The 21,380-nt window shown below is 41.5% G+C and overlaps 1 protein-coding gene across 9 annotated transcripts in view; it reads right to left on the bottom strand.

Annotated features, from left to right (window-relative positions):
• LOC138751791 (rho GTPase-activating protein 21-like) overlaps positions 1–21,380 on the bottom strand; it is a 228,084-nt gene that overhangs the window by 84,630 nt on the left and 122,074 nt on the right. For 8 of the 9 annotated variants that reach the window (XM_069914578.1, XM_069914584.1, XM_069914583.1 and 5 more), the window contains 3 exons: positions 12,603–12,695; positions 9,040–9,118; positions 3,144–3,198 (listed from right to left, as the gene is read on the bottom strand). In XM_069914578.1, coding sequence (XP_069770679.1) covers positions 3,144–3,198; positions 9,040–9,118; positions 12,603–12,695 — 227 coding nt within the window. Of the gene's footprint in view, positions 1–3,143; positions 3,199–9,039; positions 9,119–12,602; positions 12,696–21,380 lie in introns of those variants that run through there. The other variant, XM_069914579.1, reaches the window with a different exon arrangement.

Here is a 21,380-nt window from a genome sequence, read left to right as displayed (position 1 = left end):
TTTCTGGATATAAAGTTAATTGAGAAAAAAGTGAAATAGTACTGGTAAGTGAAGGAGATTATTCAGTTTATAAGAATATTATTAATTTGAAATGGACTGATTGAATTAAATATCTGGGTATAATTTTGAATGTTAATTATCAATCTTTATAGAAATTAAATTATGCTCTGTTAATGAAAAAAATTAAAACTGATTTGATTAAATGGAAAGATTTACCTATTAATTTAATGGGAAGGATAAATACAATTAAGATGAATATCTTTCCGTGTATACAATATTTGTTTCAATCTATTCCGCATTTACTTGATAAATTTTTTTTCGAGATTTACATAAAATGGTTAGGGAGTTTTTATGGAGGGGTAAATTTTCGAGAGTAGCTTTGACTAAATTAACTTGGAAATATGAGTTAGGGGGACTACGTTTACCACATTTTCAAAATTATTATGAGGCAGCCCAACTTAAATTTATTAGTTCATTGATGGATTTGGTACGGCCTCCTAGTTGGGCTAAAATTGAGATGACAAGTATTTCTGAGTTTGAAATACATTAATTTTTGTTGAGGTGGAATATAAATTTGTTACAACAATATAATGTGCCTATACTAAAACATTTAATGAAGTTATGGATAAAGAAAAATAAAATGATAGGTTCTAAGGGTAAATTATTGGCTGTTGTATAATAATCAACTTATTTCTTTTTCAATACATAATCAAAGTTTATTGCATTGGAGATTTAAAGGTGTGAAAAATTTGGGAGATTGTTTTAAAGAGGGTAAGTTTTTATCTTTTAATCAGATGAGGGAAGATTTTGGTATTGATAAGAATTCTTTATTTCTTTATTATCAAATTCAATCTTTGATAAAATGTATGTTTGGTAGAGATATGATTTTACCCAAAATGACTAAATTTGAGACTTCTCTTATGAAGGTACCAGAGAAGGGTTATATTTCATTTATGTATCAAATATTACAGGATGGTATGAATAAAAAAGGTGGGATAGATCTAAAATTAAATTGGAAGCAGATATTGGTTTTTTTTTCTGAAGAGGATTGGTTAGATATCTGTTATGATAGTGTAACTAGATTGATAAATGCACGTAATGCAATGATTAATTACTATTTTTTACATCAATTATATTAGACATCTGAAAAATTAAAAAATATGGTCTTAATGAATCAGATTTGTGTTTTACATGTGGTGATATGGTTGGAACTTTTTTTCATCTTTTTGGAAGAAAATTCAATCGTTTTTAGAATATCTGTATAAAGATTAAAATAATTTTAGATCCAACAGTATTTTTATTGGGTAGTTTGCAACCTCTGAAAGGCTTGGGATTAGATAAGTTTCAGCTTGGTTTTGTATATTTTGCTTCATCTGTAGCAAAAAAAATGTATCGCTAGTATGTGGAATGTATGATTGATATTAATAGATGGCATGAGATGAAATCTTGTTTAATAATGGAAAAACTTACATATGCTTTGCATGATAATTATATTTTTTTGTTACTAAGTGGTTGTTATATTCAGAATATTTACATTTCAATTTATATTGATTAGATTTTAATATGTATATTTAACTTTTTTTTTAATATTCTTTATTTTTTCTTTTTTTATGGCTCTTCTTGGGAGAGTTGTCTGGGGGGTTCTTTTCTTTTCTGTCTTTTCTATATATATTAAAAAAATGTTCATGTTCAATTGCTGTGTATGTCATATATGATTTGCTTTTTGAATGAATAAATAAAGTTAAAAAAAGAGATGCAATAGAGGACAAATTAAACATGAATGCAACAAGTAACATTTCAAAACACTTTTCAAAAGAGTGAGACTAAAATGTGATAAAGAGCCATAAGAGGAAATAGAAAGGCAGATAGCAAATTCCTAGGTCACAGCTGCAGGTTTTAAATGGCATCTTAAAAGTAGATTCAACAAAAGATAAGGTGCTAATGTGGAAAAATTCTTAGTTTAAGATCTTTGTAGCTGAAAGCACTGCTGACGATAATGGAATCATTAACTTCAAATATAAAGACCAGAACTGGAGGAGCACTATTACTTAAAACATGGTTGGAGGGGTGAGGCTATAGAAGTATTTAAATTAGAATTTTGAAAATCAGGTGTCGCTCACCGGGAAAATGGGTTTTCATTTACCTCAAATTTATTGCAAATATAACAAGGTTAAGTAGCTGGAAAGCATTGAAATAGTCAACTCCAGAGGTACTAAAGGCTGAACTGAAAAGGATACTGAACAACACACCCATGTTCTGAGGCAACAAGACTAGAAAAAAAAACATGGAATTCACCACTTTCGACATTTCAATGGATAAACAAGACCTAAGAAAATAAACAATTGCAAAAGCACTGGGAGCACATACCAGTAGGAAGAAATATGATCGAATGATATTAGGTCACAGTGTTAAATTATGTACTACCCAAGAGAGTGATATATATACCAAAATGGTAATGAAACATTCTAAAACTCGATAAGCTACATAAAATCCACCTAAAACATTATCTCAAACTTGGATTTTCCTGACTGGTAGAATATTTCCAGCATTTCCTGCTTAATTCAGCTTTTTAGCATCTGCACTTTCTTTCTGCTTTCCTAGAACTAGGTTTTTTAAAAAATATTGAAATTTGTCATTTTCAGATATATTTTGTCAATTCCATAAATCTTTGTGGTTTTGATTCTTAATAGTGTAAGTTTCTAAATGTTTGCAATCGTCAAATAAACTGAATGAACTTCAAACTATTGTTGCCATTTTCTCTATGAAAAAAGTCCAGCAAGCTAACTGCACCATATTGATCAATCTTGCTGTGAAGAAACAAATCAGTGAGAACAGGAAAAGTAGATTGCCCAAGTTCCCCTTTGCAGTGACTGAATATACAGAAAATGGAAGCATGGAAAATTAGTTCTAATGTACAATTCCACAAGTATAATTTACAAAAAACTTTGCTACAACTGGAATGTAAAGTAGAATCTTGAATAGTCAAATAAATATGTAAAAATGGTAATTATATTAATTGTTAATCTTGAGCATCAGTATTCCTGATTATAACTAAAAATCTAAATAACGTGCTTGTTCTAACAACTGTAAAATTATGATTCAATTTTTAACATAATTCACTTTGTGAATGTCAAGAAACTTACCAGCTGCAAGATGTCTTCATCTTTTGGCATAACACAAAGCTCCAGGACAGAATCACTGTGAAACAGATTTAGGCATTACACATTTGTGTAATTATATGCTGACTAACAAATGAACTTGTGAAAATCGATCCTTCAGCTTCAGAGCTCAACTGTTACTGTTTAGCTGCTAAATTGAGTAATTTCATTGAGTTGCCTCACCATCAGTTTCAAAAAAATCTTTCATCTCCACCATTTAAGAAACAATTATGCACAAAGTCGTGGTAATAAAAAATAAAAAGCACTATTAATCTGCCAAGTGACAGTGTTAAATACCAAATAAGAGTTCTATTTTGGCTTGGCAAATACCACAGTTGCTTTTGAGTCTCAATGTTGTGATTTCAAGACTCACTCCATAGAATGAAACTGATGCTGATATTTTGATACAGTGCTGAGTGGTCTAAGATGCCCCCAAGATCAGGAACAGGAGATTGATGCTGCACTCATGATTTCAATGCCAAAAGCAGTCATATCACTCTTGAAAACCACTTATCTTCCAGATAGGCCCATCGCTCACACTGCCCTAAATAAATCATCATTAATTGAGCTTTATGCAGTTGTGCACCTCTTTCACAATCAAATGCATTCTATTTACTCATTCTCAATCGTAGGTTGAGAGCACAGAACATTATATAGAGGCTAAAGAGTGTTAGAAGGCTGAAGGAACCATCCACTTGTTACAACAGTTAACTGAAGAGTTTTGGCAGTGGAGATCCATGCGGTGGCAATCCATGAAGTGCCTCACTGTAACCTGCTAGCTTTGACAAGGTCGCCAACTAGCTGCTGCAGATTCAAGTCTCAAGAAGGTAGGAATGACAGAGTCACATGATGGAGTAGTGACTGGTTGGGTGGAACCAGCCCTCTCCAGAGAAAAGAAAAAAAAAGTGTGAAAAAACAGAGCTCAATAAACATAAAATACAGGAAGAGAAAGATAAAGTTACAGAGAAGAGTCAGAAGATGGCACCCAAAAGAGAGAAAGTAAAAATAACAGAGAAAAGGGAAGAAGGAAAATCACTGGAGAAGAAAGAACGCCTTACCTGCACGTCGGAGCAGAGAGCCACCATGGAGAGGAGCGGTCGATCTCCGGTGTTGGTGAGTCCCCAGAGGAGCGGTGTCCTCCTGACCGGCAGACTTAAAAAATGGCTCCCAGAGCCAAGAAGAGGTGCGCGACTGCGCATGCGCGAAGAGTTGTGCATGCGCAGTGCGCAAGTAAAAAAGGTTAACGCCGGTGGGAGGGAGACTCAGCTGAGGAGTGGACAGCTGAGAGACGCCCAGTATCGGGGCATTCAGCTGGGGGAAGTAAGCAAGAAAGAAAAAAAGAGTGGTGAGAAAGAGAATGAAGGGCTGGAAGAGGGTGAGTGGCAACAGGGAAACCGGCAGGGGGACGACCTGCGGCAGGAGGCCCAGCAGCGGGTCGGCCTGCAGCAGGGGGCCCAGTGGCGGGTCGACCTGCAGCGGGAGGCTCAACAATGGGTTGGCCTGCAACAGGAGGCCAAACAACAGGAGACACAGCACCTGGAGGTCCAGCAAGGATACAGAAGCAGCTCACCAGAGAAGGATGAAGATACACAGATACAGAGAAGAGATGAAGAAGTCACAGGCATAGATACAGACAAAGAAGAAGATGAGGAAGAAGACCAAGAATTTCAAAGGAAAGAAGAAGGTAAAATAGAAGGACAAAGTTTAGATAAAGCCTTTCTCGAAGAACAAATGAGGTCATTAAAAGAATGGCTATCATTGATGAAATAGTGAAACTTTTGGAACGCAAGGGTTCAATCAGGCAGATGCAGCATGGTTTTAGAAAGGGAAGATCTTGTTTGACAAACTTGTTAGGATTCTTTGAGGATATAATGGGTGCGGTGTATAGAGGGGAACGGGTTGATGTTGTATATTTGGATTTCTAGAAAATGTTTGATAAGGTGCTGCACAAGAAACTTATCAGTAAGTTACAGGAAAGTGGAGTCCGGGGAAGTATATTGGCCTGGATCGAAAATTGGTTGTCTGACAGGAGGCAGAGAGTCGGGATAAATGGGAGTTTTTCAGGTTGGCAGAGAGCGGTAAGTGGGGTGCCACAGGGGTCGGTGTTAGGCCCACACTGTTCAACATTTACATTGATGACTTGGAGGAGGGGACAAAATGTGGTGTAGCCAAGTTTGCGGATGACACCAAATTGAGTGGAAGAGCAAATTGTAATGAGGATGTGGAGAGTCTGCAGAGGGATATCGTTAAGCTGGATGAGTGGGCAAAGGTCTGGCAGATGGAGTACAATGTTAGTAAGTGTGAGGTTATCCACTTTGGCAAGAAAAATAAAAGAGCTGAATATTATTTAAAGGGTGAAAAACTACAGCATGCTGTTGTGCAGAGGGACTTGGGAGTACTTGTGCATGAATCGCAAAAAGTTAGGTTGCAGGTGCAGCAGGTTATTAAGAAGGCAAATGGAATGTTGGCCTTTATCGCTAGAGGAATTGAATTCAGGAATAGGGAAGTAATGTTGCAATTGTATAAGGTACTGGTGAGACCGTACCTGGAGTACTGTGTCCAGTTCTGGTCTCCATATTTGAGGAAGGATATACTGGCTTTGGAGACGGTCCAGAGGAGGTTTACTAGGTTGATCCCCCGGGATGAAGGGGTTGACTTATGATGAAAGATTAAATCGTCTAGGATTGTATTCGCTCGAGTTCAGAAGAATGAGAGGAGATCTTATAGAAACATATAGGATTATGAAGGGTATGGATAGGATAGACGTAGGAAGGTTTTTTGAGCTGGCCGGGGAAACTAAAACAAGAGGACATAGTCTCAAGATTCGGGGGAGTAGATTTAGGGCAGAGATGAGGAAAAATAGTTTTTCCCAGATAGTAGTGAATGCTTGGAATTCTCTAACCAGGGAAGTGGTTGAGGCTGTTTCATTAAACATATTTAAAATTCGGTTAGATAAATTTTTACGTGATAGAGGAATTAGGGGATATGGGAAGAAGGCAGGTAGGTGGAGTTGGGTCATAAATTAGATCAGCCATAATCTTATTGAATGGCGAAGCAGGCTCGATAGGCCATTTTTGGCCTACTCCTGTTCCTACTTCCTATGTTCCTATCATTAGAATTTAGTTAAATCAAAAGAAAAAAGAAAAGAGCTGAAGACAGAATGCAAAGCTTAGAGTTGGTCATGACTGAAATAGGGAAAAGAATCGAAAATGTGGAGGAACAAGAAACTGCTGTAAAAATGGAGATAAATGATTTAAGAGGGAAGTTGGAAGAGAGCGAAAAAAAATTAAAGAGACAAGATTTAAAGAGACAAGATTTATTGTATTGGAAAACTAATAAATAAAACTAATAAATAAAACTAATTAACGTATTGGAAAACTACAGTAGGCGAAACAATATAAAAATAGTGGGCCTGAAAGAAGGCAAAGAAGGGTCAGATATGAAGGAATTTATAAAAGGATAGATCCTGAAGGTGCTGGGAATGACAGATTCACATGAAGAAATAGAAATCGAGAGGGTGCATAGAGCGCTAGTACCAAAACTACCACCACATCAAAAACTGAGATCCATATTGGTAAAATTTCTAAGATATACGACAAGAGAAAACATACTGGAGCAGGCAGGAAAGAAGGTTAGAGAAGACAATAAGCCACTGGAATACAAGGGACAAAAAATATTTTTTTACCCAGACATAAGCTTCGAACTTTTAAAGAAGAGGAAGGAATTCAACACGGCAAAAACAATCTTATGGAAGAAAGGGCATAACTTTATATCAAGACATCCAGTAGTACTCAAAATATTTATTCCTGGGGAACGGAACAGACTGTTCTCGGACCCAAAGAAAGCCCAAGAATTTGCTGAACATTTGCAGGACAGGAGAAGAGAGGAGGAGGAGTGACAAGAAGGATGACCGGCAAGAAAATATACAAAAATATGTAAAAATATAAAGATAATGTATATATTAAGATTTAAAGATGGATAAGAGAAGGGGAAGAAGGGAAAAAAAGAGAGCTTTGTTATAAGTATAGGAAAATAGTATTCTCTAGGGGGATTGGGGGGGAAAATAATAGTCACTGCAAAAATGATTGACGCTTGCAAGTAAGTTCGCAAACCAAATGGAAAGGGGAGTTGTAGTTGCTGTCAAGGGACACGGGGCAATCCAAGGAGGGGAGGTTTATTTGGGGGTTAAAGGGTTATTGCTTGTGGGGATTGTTGGGGTATTTCATGTCTTAAGTGAGATTAAAAAGGAAAACTTAAAAAACAGTAATGGAAAAAAGGGATGGATGGTGAAGAGGCGGAAAAGAAGTGAAAATAAAGATAAAAGATGGCCACGTTGGACTATGACTATAAACATTAATGGAATATATAACCAAGTTTAAGTGTATCCCATTGGAAAAAAAAAATCACATATAATTTAAAAGACAAAGTTGCAATGTTTGAAAAAACCTGGGAACCATATATGGAACATAACAGAAAGAGCAGGCCTCGGACCACCACCACCTAAAATGATAAGATAAACACAATCAGATTTAATGTGTATAAGTGGATGACACGTCTTTTTTGTTTGTATTCCTTTTGTATAAAGATATTGTTTTATTGTATTTTATATGTTCATATTTACTGTTTATGAAGGGGGTGGGAAGAGGGAAAGGGAGGGATGGGGGAAAAAGAGAAAATGTCACTGTGAATATGTAAAGAGATGCATCTGTAAATGTATTGGTTGATATGGTTCATAGTGCAATAAATAAAGAATTACAAAAAAAAGGTATGAATGACAACATTCATGATGAAAACAACTGAAAAATGAATATGAACTGAATGATCACTTAAAAAAAATACACCGATGCCTTTAATTTATCATGAAGTCATCTAGTGTAGGGCAAGAAGTTACCCAAAAGAACAGTGACATCAACTACTCAAAGTAAGCTATTCAGGGCACCAGCAGATCATGTATCAAGATCACAGTATGCAAAAATTTGGAAGGAAGATAATTTAGTTTTTGCATCACATGTTAGCATACAATTAGGAAGCAGTGCAGCAAAAGTAATGAAGAGCCTACATTAAATCACAGGTTATAGGATATTTCAAGCTTTCATCAGCTGGAAGGATGATTTCCTATTGTCACACAGAATACATTGCTCGAGAGATGTGAGGAATATTATTGACATGATTTTACAGTAATATGTCCAGTAGTTAAACAATGCAAACAGATCTCCATCAGAGGCATGCTGTAAATGGTAAGTTAAATGGGATATATGATACACTAGCCTTGAACACTCAAAAAACCCATTGATTTTTAGCAAATTGTTCTAAGCTCAATGATAGCAAGAACCACAAGATCAACAAGATCAAAGGTAGTTTTAGGAGAACATGGAAGTATGGACTTAACGCAAGATGTTCACTTCTCACCAGACTGCTCTTTCAGTCATTGTTCTTTCTATGTGTGTTTTTGTCCATGCCAATCTAATTCTGCATTGATACAAGTGTAGGATTGCCATGACATTTACATTAGTACATGCTGAACTTACGTACTTAAGAGCAACAGGTATGTTCAGGCTGCTATGGGGTCCTAGCAACATTTAACTTTTACCATTGAAATGTACAGTAACATCATTTATATTTAATGCAGCAACTAGAACATTGGAACATTACTTTTATTACTGGGACAATAATACTTCTCCATTTAAGAAGGTGTACCATGCCCAGACAAAAGTGTGAGGAACAAAGTTCTCTTTGTCATGTGGGCAAGATACCAAACGAGTTATGTTAAAAACAAATAACAAATAAATAATGTCTCTTAAACACCAAGCCAGGTTTAGTAATCTACAATAGATACCTTGCTTTAACATAGGCAGTCACAAAAATAAAGGGGCATTCATACCTTTCCTGAATCAAGGCTATAACTTGAGAATATGTTTTCCCAATTATGCTTTCACCATTTACTTTGACAATTCGATCACCTGTCATAAGAAAGAAAAGATTTTAGTGCAAAATTGATTACGGGAAACAAAAGAAACTACATGAAATCATGATCCGATTTCAGTGCTGACAACTATTTAAAATCACCTGAAATTCTCAAAAATATTGGATATGTAGCGTGTGTGCTACCATGAAAGTGTGGGAAGAATGACACACACCCAAGAAGTCTAAGTCAAAGACTGGTCTATTGCACTGGAAACCTGGTTTTTATTCTCTCCTCGCCGCTGACGACAGGAGTGACATCACAGCAGTGTCAGCCTCAGATTGTTCAGTGATCCCGCTGTTGCTAGTGGCTTCCCTCCATGCAGGTTGTCATCTGGGATGAAGGTCGTTGGCCCTTGTGGGGTCTGCCCAGGCACCGCGTTCATCAGCCATCTTGTGTACTGGGTCGTGTCTCAGCAGGCCACTACACGACACCCACCTCGAACTGGCGATCAGAGTGCTGTCTGCCGCTTTTGGCAACCTACTTCTGTGTCACGGGGGCTGTGTGGAGACTGGATGACTAATGTCCTGATGTGCTGACTTGAGACGGTCAATGGTGAAAGTCTCTTCCTTACTGCCGATATCCAGCACACATGTCCACCCATTGTGTCTGACTACTTTGTACGGCCTCTCGTATGGCTGTTGCAGAGGCGTCCGGTGTGCCCCCCACTGTATGAAAATGTAATCACAGATTTCTAGGTTTTTGGGGACATAGGAGTTGGTTTGGCCATGCAACAGAGGTTGCAGAGGGGCTAGAGTACCCAGTCTTTCTCTTAGCCTCATCAATGAGATCCTTGGGTCCTCTGAGTCCTTAGCAGCAGCCAAGAACTCCCCTGGTATAACCAAAGGTGTGCCATACATAACCTCAGCTACTGAGGAGTTGAAATCTTTCTGTGCGGTGCGGATCCCCAGGAGAGCTTATTTGCCCAATTTGGTCCCTAGAGCCGAGCCGTCAAGCCCGCCTTTAGGGGCCTGTGGAACTGTTCCACCAACCTGTTGGCCTGAGGGTGGTACAGTGTGGTGTGGTGGAGCTGGGTTCCCAGCAGGTTGGCCAGCACCAGCCAGAGTCCCAAAGTGAACTGTGTACCTCTACTGGAAGTCATATGCTCCGTGACTCCAAATCTCGACTTCCAGGTGTTAATTAGTGCCCTGGCACAGATCTCGGTGGTTTTATCTGCCAGAGGGATGGCTTCAGGCCACTTCGTAGAGTGGTCAACCATGGTGAGGAGGTATCTCGCTCTGTGGGAGACCAGTAGTGACCCTATTACGTCGCTGTGGACGTGGCTGAACCTACGTCATGCTGGCTCGAAAGTCTGGGGGTGGGGGGGAAGGAGGTGCCTTGATGTGTGTCTACTCTTTGGATGTTTGGCAGAACGTGCAGGTCTTGGCCCACTGACTGAGGCCATCTCCATGCTGCTAGCAGATGGGGTGCGGTTTGCTGGTGGATACATCGCAGGAGTGTCTGGGTATTAGGGCCGATGTCGACGTCCTCCAGCCTGAGCCTGGAAACTGCTGTCCTGTATGTCAGGATCTCAGGATCTTCCTGCTGTGCCTCAGGTAGGGCTATATAGTCTATTCTCTGGGCAGTGCGTTGACCACCACATTGGTTTTCCTTGCAATGTGTTGAATGTCCATGGTGTACTCAGATACATACGAAAGGTGTCACTGCTGCTTTTCCAACTGTGTCCGACTCTTTATGGAAGGCAAAAGTTAACAATTTATAGTCCATGAAGACCCTGAATTGTCTACCTTCCAAAAAATACCTGATATGCCTGATTCCAAGCACAGCGCCAATAGTTCATGGTCAGCCGCCGTGTTTGAATTTGGGTGGCCGGAGGTTTCTGCTAAAGGCCAGGGGCTGTCAATGCCCTTCAATGAATTGTTCCAGTACGCCTCCTATCACTGTGCTGTCTACTGTGAGAGCAGTTGGCGCCTCTGGCCTGGGGTGTACCAGAAGGGTGGCATTGCCCAGTGCATCCTTGCCTTTTGGAACGCCTCTGAAGCCTCATTGTCCCAAGTAATGTCTTTATTTTTTTCCCACCATGAGTATGAAAAGGGGGCCCATTATAGGGGCTACTGACGGTATGAAACAGTGATAAAAATTAATCATACCTGCGAATTCTATCCCTGGCATGTTGTGGGGGAGGTGAAGATGTACAGGAAATGGAGATGTGGGCTAGGGCTGCATTGATAATAGTGAAGGAGGAAGACATCTTGGAATGGAAAGCCTCATCGATGAAGCAGATGCAGTGGCGGAACTGAGAGAAATAAATAGAATCCTTACAGGGTATGATGTGGGAAGAGGTGTCATCAAGGTAACTGTAGGAGTCAGTTAGTTGTAAAAGATGTTGGTAGATAGTATGTCTCCCGAGATAAAGTCAGCAAAATCGAGAGAGGGGTAAGAGGTACTGGAGATGGACCAATTGAATTTGAGAGCAGGGTGGAAGTTGGAGGAAAATTAGATAAAACTGATGGGCTCATCATGGGTCAGGATGCAGCACCAATGTCGTTGTCAATGTATCAGAGGAAGACTCGGTAGCATTGCCTGTGTTGGTTTGCAGTATGGACTGTTCTACATAGCCAATGGAGATAGCTGGGGCCCATACAAATACCCATGACTACACCTTTGAATATCTATTGCTTTCCATGTGACCTGCTGAGTTCCTCCAGTATTCGGTGTTCTGCTCCAGTCTTCCATTTTCTGCAGTCTTGTTGTTTGCCCAGGTTTTCCATTGTAAGCTTTCAAAATTCCAGTTAAATGAATTTTTAAAATAAACAAATATTATTTACAAACTAGTGGAATTGTTAGGCTGGAGAACTAATGTATCAGAATGATAAACTACTTCAGTTTAATTTGTGCATCTGAAAATTTCAGAGTAAAACTATTTAAATCCACCATAAATTACCTCGACTTTAAGCACCAATAGCTGGAAAGCTTCACAGAACCTGATTATTTTGGCTAACTTCAAATGAGTACACTTAGTAAACTTGTTTAAGCACCTGCCCATATTTTGTTCAAACCTTGATGAAGGGCTCCAGCCCAAAACATTGATTATATATCTTTATCTTTGCTCTATAAAGTGCACTGTTTGACCTGCTGAGTTTCTCCAACATTGTGTTTTTACTTCAACCACAGTGTCTGCAGACTTTCATGTTTTACTACACTTTGCATACCATATATTAGAATGACCCTTGCCTTGTGCCTTAAAAAGCATAATTTGTAGAGTGTTTTTAAGAGGTGTCAACCATTTATTTTCTTTGTAATTTGTGCTAATAATTCTATAATACTTTACATGGGTTTGACTGTGGAAACTCAATGATACCGAATTTTAAGCTAGCTCAAAGACATTTTTGAAAACAAACTTTGAATACATGATCCTGAACTACAAATTTTAATACACCTTTTCTGGAAAAACTCTATAAAATATTAAGTTGCTTGAAACAGGTCTAAATAGCAATAGAAGACCATAATCAAATTAATACCTGTACATAAACCAGCTCCATGTGCTGGTCCCCCTTCTTTAACCTGCTTAACAAAGATGGTGTCCATTGGCTCCAATTTGCCTCTGGTTTGTGCTGTAAAATGAAAGCAGACTTTTGAACTAATTTAAAAATAAGGAAATGTTTCATATTTAATTTTGATAATCTTGTTAACTTAAATTTATCTCCTTTTGTGTATCTGAAGAAGTAATTTGTTGCAGAAGGATATAGACAGTTTAGGAGACTGGGCAAAAATATGGCAGATGAGGTACAACATTGGCAGTGGAAATAAATATTCAGAGTACTATTTGGATGGGGATAAAATGCAAATCTCAGAAGTGCAAAGGTACCTGGGTGTCCTCATTCAGGGAAATCTAAAAGTTAATGATCAGGTTGGATTTGGTAGTGAAGAAAGCGAATGCTATGTTGGCATTCATTTCAAGAATAAAGAGGTGTTGATGAGGCTCTATGGGGCACTGGTGAGGCTTCATTGGGAGTACTGTGCAGTTTTTGACCCCCTATCTTAGAAAGGATGTGATGTTGTTGGAGAGGGTGCAGAGGAGATTTACTAGGATGATTCCTGGAATGCAGGGGTTAACGTATGAGGAATGTTTGGCAGCTCTTGGATTTTATTTATTGGAGTATAGAAGAAAGAGGAGATCTCAGAGACATTTCGAACTTTGAAAGGTTTTGACAGAGTAGATGGAGATAAGATGTTTCCCTTGGTGGGGAATCAAGGACAAGGGGTCATAGTATTAAAATTAGAAGTTATGCATTTAAAACAGTGATGAGGAAGAACTTCTTTAGTCAGTGGATCTGTGGAACTCACCGCCACATACAATGGTGGAGGCCAGATCATTGGGAGAATTTAAACAGGATATTGATAAGTGTCTAATTAGTAAGGGTATCAAGGGATATGGAGAAAAGGCTGGAAATTGGAACGAGGTGTGAGCATAGTTCAGCTTAGTGTAGAGTCACGGAACAGACTCGATGGGCCTAGTGGTCAGCTTACATTCCTTTATTTTATGAAATTTTATAAAACCAAAGTTCAAAAAACATCCAGGAGCTGATCCTGTCACTCTATTCTTCAAGCTCTTGATTAACCATCTACCTTGGTGCACCATCCACATAGATTTTTATTTCCAAAATATCCAGAAATTCATTAATTTGTTTTGAAAGAATTCAATGACTGAGAAACTATAGCTCTCTGAGGTAGAGAATTTCAAAGAGCCACCATGCTCAAAGAAGTAATCGCTTTTCATCTTAGTAGTAAATAGCCTGCCTCTTAACCTAAAATGGTCCTGTACTCTTCAAAAAGGAAAACATCCTCCCTGAACCAAGCCTATCAATGACTACAAAAATTTGCATATTTTAAAGTGAGCTCCTTTCATTCATCTACACTTTGGAGAATTGTGGTGATACGACCACCAGCCTACTGCAGGGGGCGATCTCTGTTCCTGCAGGAAGATCATCTAAGGGGCTGACTCCACCTGGCCGGCTGTCAATCAGCCAACCTGAATATAAACATGAGCTGGCCCCGCCTGAGCCAGTCACACAGGGAACCACCAAGACATGTACTTGGTGATCAGACTTATACTGGATTAAAGCCTGTTGTAAAGTCTTCTGAGTTTTGTGTTTGCTTGCTGCTACCTCAGCACCACAATTTATTCCAGTTAAAATTTTAAAGGGAGACCATGGGGAAGTTTCTGATGATCGGGAGCCTGGAGGTTGACCCCCGACACCCGGATGCCGAGACACGCTTCGACAACTGGAAGCACGTGATTGAAGAGATCATCCTAACACAGGCGGAGGTGATCAACACCAACCAGAAACAGCTCATGGTGTTCTGCATTAAGCTGGGCCCACGAGCTTTCCAGGCTAAGGACTGCATGGACTATGAACCTGCGATGGCCATCCTGGAGAGTAGGTACAAGCTCCCGAGAAATGTGGTCTACGCCCAGTACCTGCTCAGCATCAGGTCCCAGCAGCCAGGTGAGATGGCAGATGCCTATCTGGGGGCCCTGCGTGAGGTAGCCCGCCCGTGCCTGACCGAGACCGGGGTGACAAAAGGGAAAGAGGAGCAACTGATCCGGGACACTTGCTTGCGAGGACTGCACTCGATAGAAGCTGCTGGAGTAAAACATTGCTTTACTTACCAGGACAATGAAGGTAGTCCAATCCCTGGAGGCTGCAGTCATCATGCAGAGGTCTTCGATGCCTGACTCCCCCAACCCCCAGCCTAGCAAATGTAAATTACCGCCATCGCTGAGGGGCCCTACGTGGAGGAGACAATTGCAGCTGCCGGCGCAGCTCACTCCTGTAAGTACTGTGGGTCCCAGTGTGAGTCAGATAGGTGATCCCGCAAAAACTGCCCAGCAAGGAACTCGCATTGCTCCTGATGCGGGAAGAAAGGCCACTTCACTAAGCAATGCTTTTCCAGGCCCATCGGGAGCACTGCAGCCCTCCGTGACCAGCTGGGAGCCCCCCAAATGTCGCCACGTGCAAGAACCGGATGACGTCATTACTTGTCCCGCCACTTCCTTCCGCCCTCACCACTGACATCAGTTCCAGCTCAGCTACTGACCTGCACCGCTGCAGTGTGCTCACCCCGGGCGTCACTATCTTCCTACGGACAACTTCTGCTCGCACCAAAGACGCCATTTCCGCTTGCTTGGATGGCGTCACCTCCAGCTTCACAGCCAGATGGGTTGCCCGACCGCACCAACACCACCTGTGTCCACCGGGCACTGCTATATCTTGGGCCAGCCAGGCCCTGACTGCACATCGATGGGATGATGTGGTCAACATGGGCACATACCTGATCACCCACCCGACGCACCCCACACCCTGGAAGAAAGCCGCTGGCCGCTACTCACCTCATCCATCAGGGAGCAGTGAATTGGACCCTGAGATGGTCCTAGCGTCCACCACTTTAAAAAGGGACATTCCCCATGGATTCAGGCGCTCAATGATGGACATTGCTGTTAATGGGACGGTAACAAAATGCCTGTTCAATAGTGGTAATTCTGAGAGCTTTGTGCACCTGAATGTGGCCCGGACACTAAAACTCAAAATCTACCCCACAAACTTTTCCATTGCTTTCGCAGCCCAGGACCGCTCCATCACAGCCCTCAGGCACTGCTCAGTGGAAATGACAGGGGGGGGGGGGGGGGTTGGGGGGAATGGTGGGGAGACATACCAAAGGTTCAAGCTCCTAGTTATGCCCCAACTCTGTGCTATAGTCCTCTTAGGTCTGGACTTCCAGTGCCACCTCCAAAGCCTTACCCTCACCTTCGGCAGGCCCCTCTCCCCGTTCACACTCCACAGCACACAGCCCAGCAATTACCCCCAATCCACTTGCGGCCTCTCTATGCTATGGGTAACCCCTCCCACCTTTTTCAACTACCTTACTTCAGATTCTAATCCCATATCTGCCAAGAGCGTCCCTGGAGAGCCCAAGTTCTAGTGATAAAAGGGGGTAGCAAACCGAGGATGATCATCAATTATAGACAGACCATAAAATGGTACACCCAACTGGATACCTACCCCGAATAGCTGACATGGTCAACGAGATAGCCCACTATAAAGTCGTCTCAACAATTGACCTAAAGTCAGCCTACCACCAGCTCCCTATCCATACATTGCTTTTGAGGCATACGGGAGCTTCTACCGGTTCCGCCTTGTGCCGTTTGGGGGTCACTAATGGGGTCTATTTTCCAGGGGGAGATGGACCACATGGTAGACTGGCACAATCTAAGAGCGACCTTCCCATACTTGGACAATGTCACCATCTGTGGCCACGACCAGCAGGACCACGATGACAACCAGGAGAGATTATTCTGGACAGTCGAGGAGCTGAACTTCACTTACAACAAAGAGAATTGAGTGTTCAGCACCACCTGCCTCGACATCCTAGGGTACATTGTAGAACATGATGTCATTGGTCCTGATCCAGGATGCATGCGTCCACTAACAGAACTACCCCTCCCCCACTCGCTCAAGGCCCTCTTCAGGTGCCTTGGGTTTTTCTCCTATTACTCCTAGTGGGTCCCCCATTTTTCAGAAAAGGTCCGCCTACTGATCCAAGCCACCATCTTTCTTTTCCCCCCTGAAGCGCGAGCAGCTTTTGCTCACATTGGGCAGGACATTGCCAATGCTATGATGCATCCTGTGAACGAGGACACCCCATTCCAGGTGGAGTACGATGCCTCTAATGTTGCCCTCGCGGCCACCCTCAACCAAGGGGAGCATGTGGCCTTCTTCTTCAGGACCCTCCATGGTTCCGAGCTCGGACATTCCGCCATTGAAAAGGAGGTCCAGGTGATCGTGGAAGCAGTCTGCCACTGGCGCCACTACCTGGTGGGTAAAAGGTTCACCCTCCTCACTGACCAACACACAGTAGCTTTCATGTTCAACACCACCCATAAGGGCAAGAGCAAGAATGATAATATCTTGCGCTGGAGAGTCGTGCTCGCCACGTTCAGCTACGACATCCATTACAGTCCGGGGAAGTTCAACGACTCCCCAAACGCCCTGTCCCAGACCTGCACCACTGTGCAGTCCGACCAACTGCAGGCACTACGTGACACCCCTTGTCAACTGGGCATCACGCACCTCTACCATTTCATCAAGTCCAAGAAGTCAGGACCATGACCGAGTCATGCAGGGTCTGTGCGGAGTGCAAACCGTGCTTCTTCCGCCCACCACAGGCCCACATTGTCAAGGCCACTCGGCCCTTCAAATGGCTTAGCATCGACTTCAAGGGCCCCCTGCCTTCTACGAACAAGAATGTCTACTTCCTCGCACTCATAGATGAACACTTCCACCATTCCTTGTCCTGAAGCAGATCTTCACCATGTTCGGATATCCGGCATGCATCCACAGTGATTGACGGATGGCTTCATGAGTGAGGAGCTGCACCAGTACCTGGTAGCGCGAGGCATTGCGGCTATTCGCACGACTAGCTACAACCCAAGGGGCAACGGGCAGGTGGAGCACGAAAACGGGTGATCTGGAAGGCAGTCCTCCTGGCCCTGAGGTCCAAAGGCTGGTCAATTGACTACTGGCAAGAGGCCCCCCCCACCCCACCCAAGGCACTCAATGCCATTGGGTCGTTCTTGTGCATGGCTACTAATCAGAACCCTCACGAGCGCCTTTTCACATTCCCCAGGAAATCAGCGACTGGAATCTCACTCCCAGCTTGGCTCACATCTCCGGGACCAGTGCTCCTCCGCAAACACATGTGGGCCCACAAGTCCGACCCGTTGTTTGAGGAGGTGCTCCTCCTCCACACCAACCAGAACTACACCTACATCAGGTACTCCAGTGGCCGTGAGGACATCGTCTCGAACAGGGATCTGGCACCAGGAGGGGCACCACCACCCCAGCATCGCGACTACCTGGCCCAACCTCCCTACCATGGGTACTCTTGGCTCACCCAGGATCCGGGAACCGACCTCTTCCCTCTGCCTCTCCAGAGCACCCCACTCCTGGCGGACCACACCCACCTGGCCACCTCCCACGGACAGATGTACAGATAGACATCCTGCTGCCCACACTGACGCCTGCCACGACTACAATGGACCCAGCCAACCTCCCAGGCAGCAACCACGCCCTTGCCGACCTTTCACCAGGAGCCAAACCTGCGACGGTCCCAGAGACTCTGACAGCCGCTGGACCATCTAAATTTGTAAATACCTCCTGGCACTGCTTTACACCACCCCCCCCACCCCCAGGACAATTTTAAGAAGGGGGTGAATGAGGTGATACGACCACCAGTCTACTGCAGGGGGCGATCTCTGTATCTGCAGGAAGACAACCTAAGGGCTGACGTCACCTGGCTGGCTGTCAATCAGCCAACCTGAATAGACCATCTAAGGGGCTGGCTCCACCTGGCCGGCTGTCAATCAGCCAACCTGAATTAAACCTCAGCTGGCCTCTCCTGAGCCAGTCACACAGGGAGGCATTAAGGCATGAACCTGTGTTCAGACTTTTACTGGAATAAAACTTCTTGTACAGTCTTTTGAGTTTTGTGTTTGCTTGCTGTCACCTCAACGCGCCACAAGAATACAAACCTGTTCTAAACAATCTTTCCTTATATTGCAAACCCAACATGACTGGAATTTACTGAGCACTCCCACTATAGCAGATGCATCCTTTCTTGGGTAAAGAGACAAAAACTGTTCATAATTCTCCAGGCATCATCATAAAGGGAAATGCACAAGTGGAATAAGACTTCTATTTTTAATTTTTTTAAAATTTAAAGATAAAACCTTCTGGCCCATGAGCCTGTGCCACCAGAATACTTTATTTTTTTAAGATCAGTGTTTCACAAACATCAATGAGAATTCTTTTACATTTCCCTGCAGTGTTAGGTTACAAGTATTATTTCCTGTTATCATAGGTCGTTTTCTGTCAAAGCCCGTCTCTTTAAACTCAATCTTACTGGCCTGAGCTCACTACCTGGAATCACCACCCAGTCTCCTCAAGCCCTTCTTACCAGGTCTGGATATACAGTATAGGACCTATCATTCTAGCCTGAAGTCTAAGAGACACAATGAAGAAGCTCCATCCATAAAAGTTCCTGGAGATAATATATGAAAAACACGGGCATCCCAAAATTTCCCATGTTCAAATAACTTGTAAACACACATAAATCTTGGGTTACTCCTCTGTTATGCAGTTTAAGTACAAATGAGGAGTAATAAAATTGAACTCCAAAGTGTTTGCTATTTTGTAATTTTGTTTAATAACAAAAGCTAAACCCAAACAATCACAGCTCTGACCACACAGAAGTTGTACTGAAGAATGTAAATCTATCACAGCGCCGAGCTTCCATAAATATCAGGAAGGTGGAACTCTCATGGATCCCAGTAACAGATCAAAACGACAAATTCCATACCAATTACATCAGCAAGTTTTAAACTTCCACATTTTGCTACACATGCACCAAGGTCCTGGATAATTGCATGAAAAAGAAGGAAATTAAATACTGTGAACAATGTCTACAGCATTAGGTTTGTCATCTTCAGTGCAGATTTATATACTGACCACTAGGTGATGGTGGAGACCTGTGTTAATACATCATTATTTTCTTCTTCAGATTTTTGACTAGATTATTTCCTTTTTCCTAATTTTATTTCTATTCATTCATATTCTCCCTTCTTATTCTTTGCTTTATTTAGCTGAGATTTCCTTCCTTCCTCAAACAAATCTAACAACATTCAGGAAAGTACATTTATTCATTTCTATGTACCATTGCTATATTCTCAGGCTATCTTCTGATTTCCAGGTTGACATAATAAATTTTTTTGCTACAGCTAAGGCTATCATAATAAATATTTTTTGTGCTCCATCCAAATCGAGTCCAAGTTCTTTACTTCTTATATTACTTAGAAGAAAGATCTCTGGATTTTTTGGTATGTTGCTTTTTGTGATTTTATTTAATACCTGATTTAGATCTTCCCAAAACGTTTCCACTTTCTCACATGCCCAAATTGCATGTACTGTTGTTCCCGTTTCCTTCTTACAGCGAAAACATGTATTTGATATTGTTGGGTCCCATTTATTTAACTTTTGGGGCGTGATATATAGCCTGTGTAACCAATTATATTGTATCATGCGTAGCCTCATGTTTATTGTATTTCTCATAGTTCCGAAGCATAGCTTTTCCTGTGTTTCATTCTTTATCTTTGTTTAGATCTTGTTCCCACTTTTGTTTGGGTTTACAGCTTATTTCATCGTTCTCTTTCTCTTGCAGTTTGATGTACATGTTTGTGATAAATCTTTTAATTATCATTGTTTCTGTAATCACATATTCAAAACTGCTTCCTTCTGGTAACCTCAGCCTGCTTCCCAATTTGTCCTTCAAGTAGGTATTCAGTTGGTGGTATGAAAACATTGTACTGTGAGTTATACCATATTTGTACTTTATTTGTTCAAAAGATAATAATTTATTTCCTGAAAAACAATTTTCTATTCTTTTGATCCCTTTTCTTTCCCACTTTCTAAAGGAAAGGTTATCTATTGTGAAAGGGATTAGTTGATTTTGCGTCAATATTAATTTTGGTAGTTGATAATTTGTTTTTTTACTTTCTATGTGAATCTTCTTCCAAATGTTGAGCAGATGGTGAATTCCTATGTTGCACCAGCTTTTCATCCCACTTATATAGTATATGTTCAGGTACCTTCTCCCCTATTTTATCTAGCTCTAATCTGGTCCAATCTGGTTTTTCCCTTGTTTGATAAAAATCTGATAGGTATCTTAATTGTGCTACTCTATAATAATTCTTAAAGTTTGGTAGCTGCAAACCACCTTGTTTGTACCATTCTGTTAATTTATCTAGCACTATCCTCTGTTTCCCCCCCCTTTCCATAAGAATTTCCTTATTATTTTCTTTAGCTCCTTGAAGAATTTCTCTGTTAGGTGAATTGGCAACTACTGAAATAGGTATTGTATCCTTGGGAAGATAGTCATTTTAATGCAATTTACCCTTCCTATCAGTGTTAGTGGTAAATCTTTCCAATGTTCTAAGTCATCTTGTAATTTCTTCATTAATGGCTGATAATTTAATTTGTATAGATGGCCTAGATTATTATTATCCATTGCAAAAAATAACATATAATTTAAGAAATAACATTACAGTATTCGAACAAATTTGGGAACCGTATATGGAACGCAACAGAGAAGTCCTACCGCAGACCTCCATCACCTAAAATGACAGAATGAGAAGAAGACGAAATGAACTGACCCAGTGTGTAAAAGTAGATGACACAATTTTC

Source organism: Narcine bancroftii, chromosome 1 (genome assembly GCF_036971445.1).
Source record: "Narcine bancroftii isolate sNarBan1 chromosome 1, sNarBan1.hap1, whole genome shotgun sequence".
Lineage (NCBI taxonomy): Eukaryota > Metazoa > Chordata > Chondrichthyes > Torpediniformes > Narcinidae > Narcine > Narcine bancroftii.
This window is presented reverse-complemented; position numbering and strand designations above follow the sequence as displayed.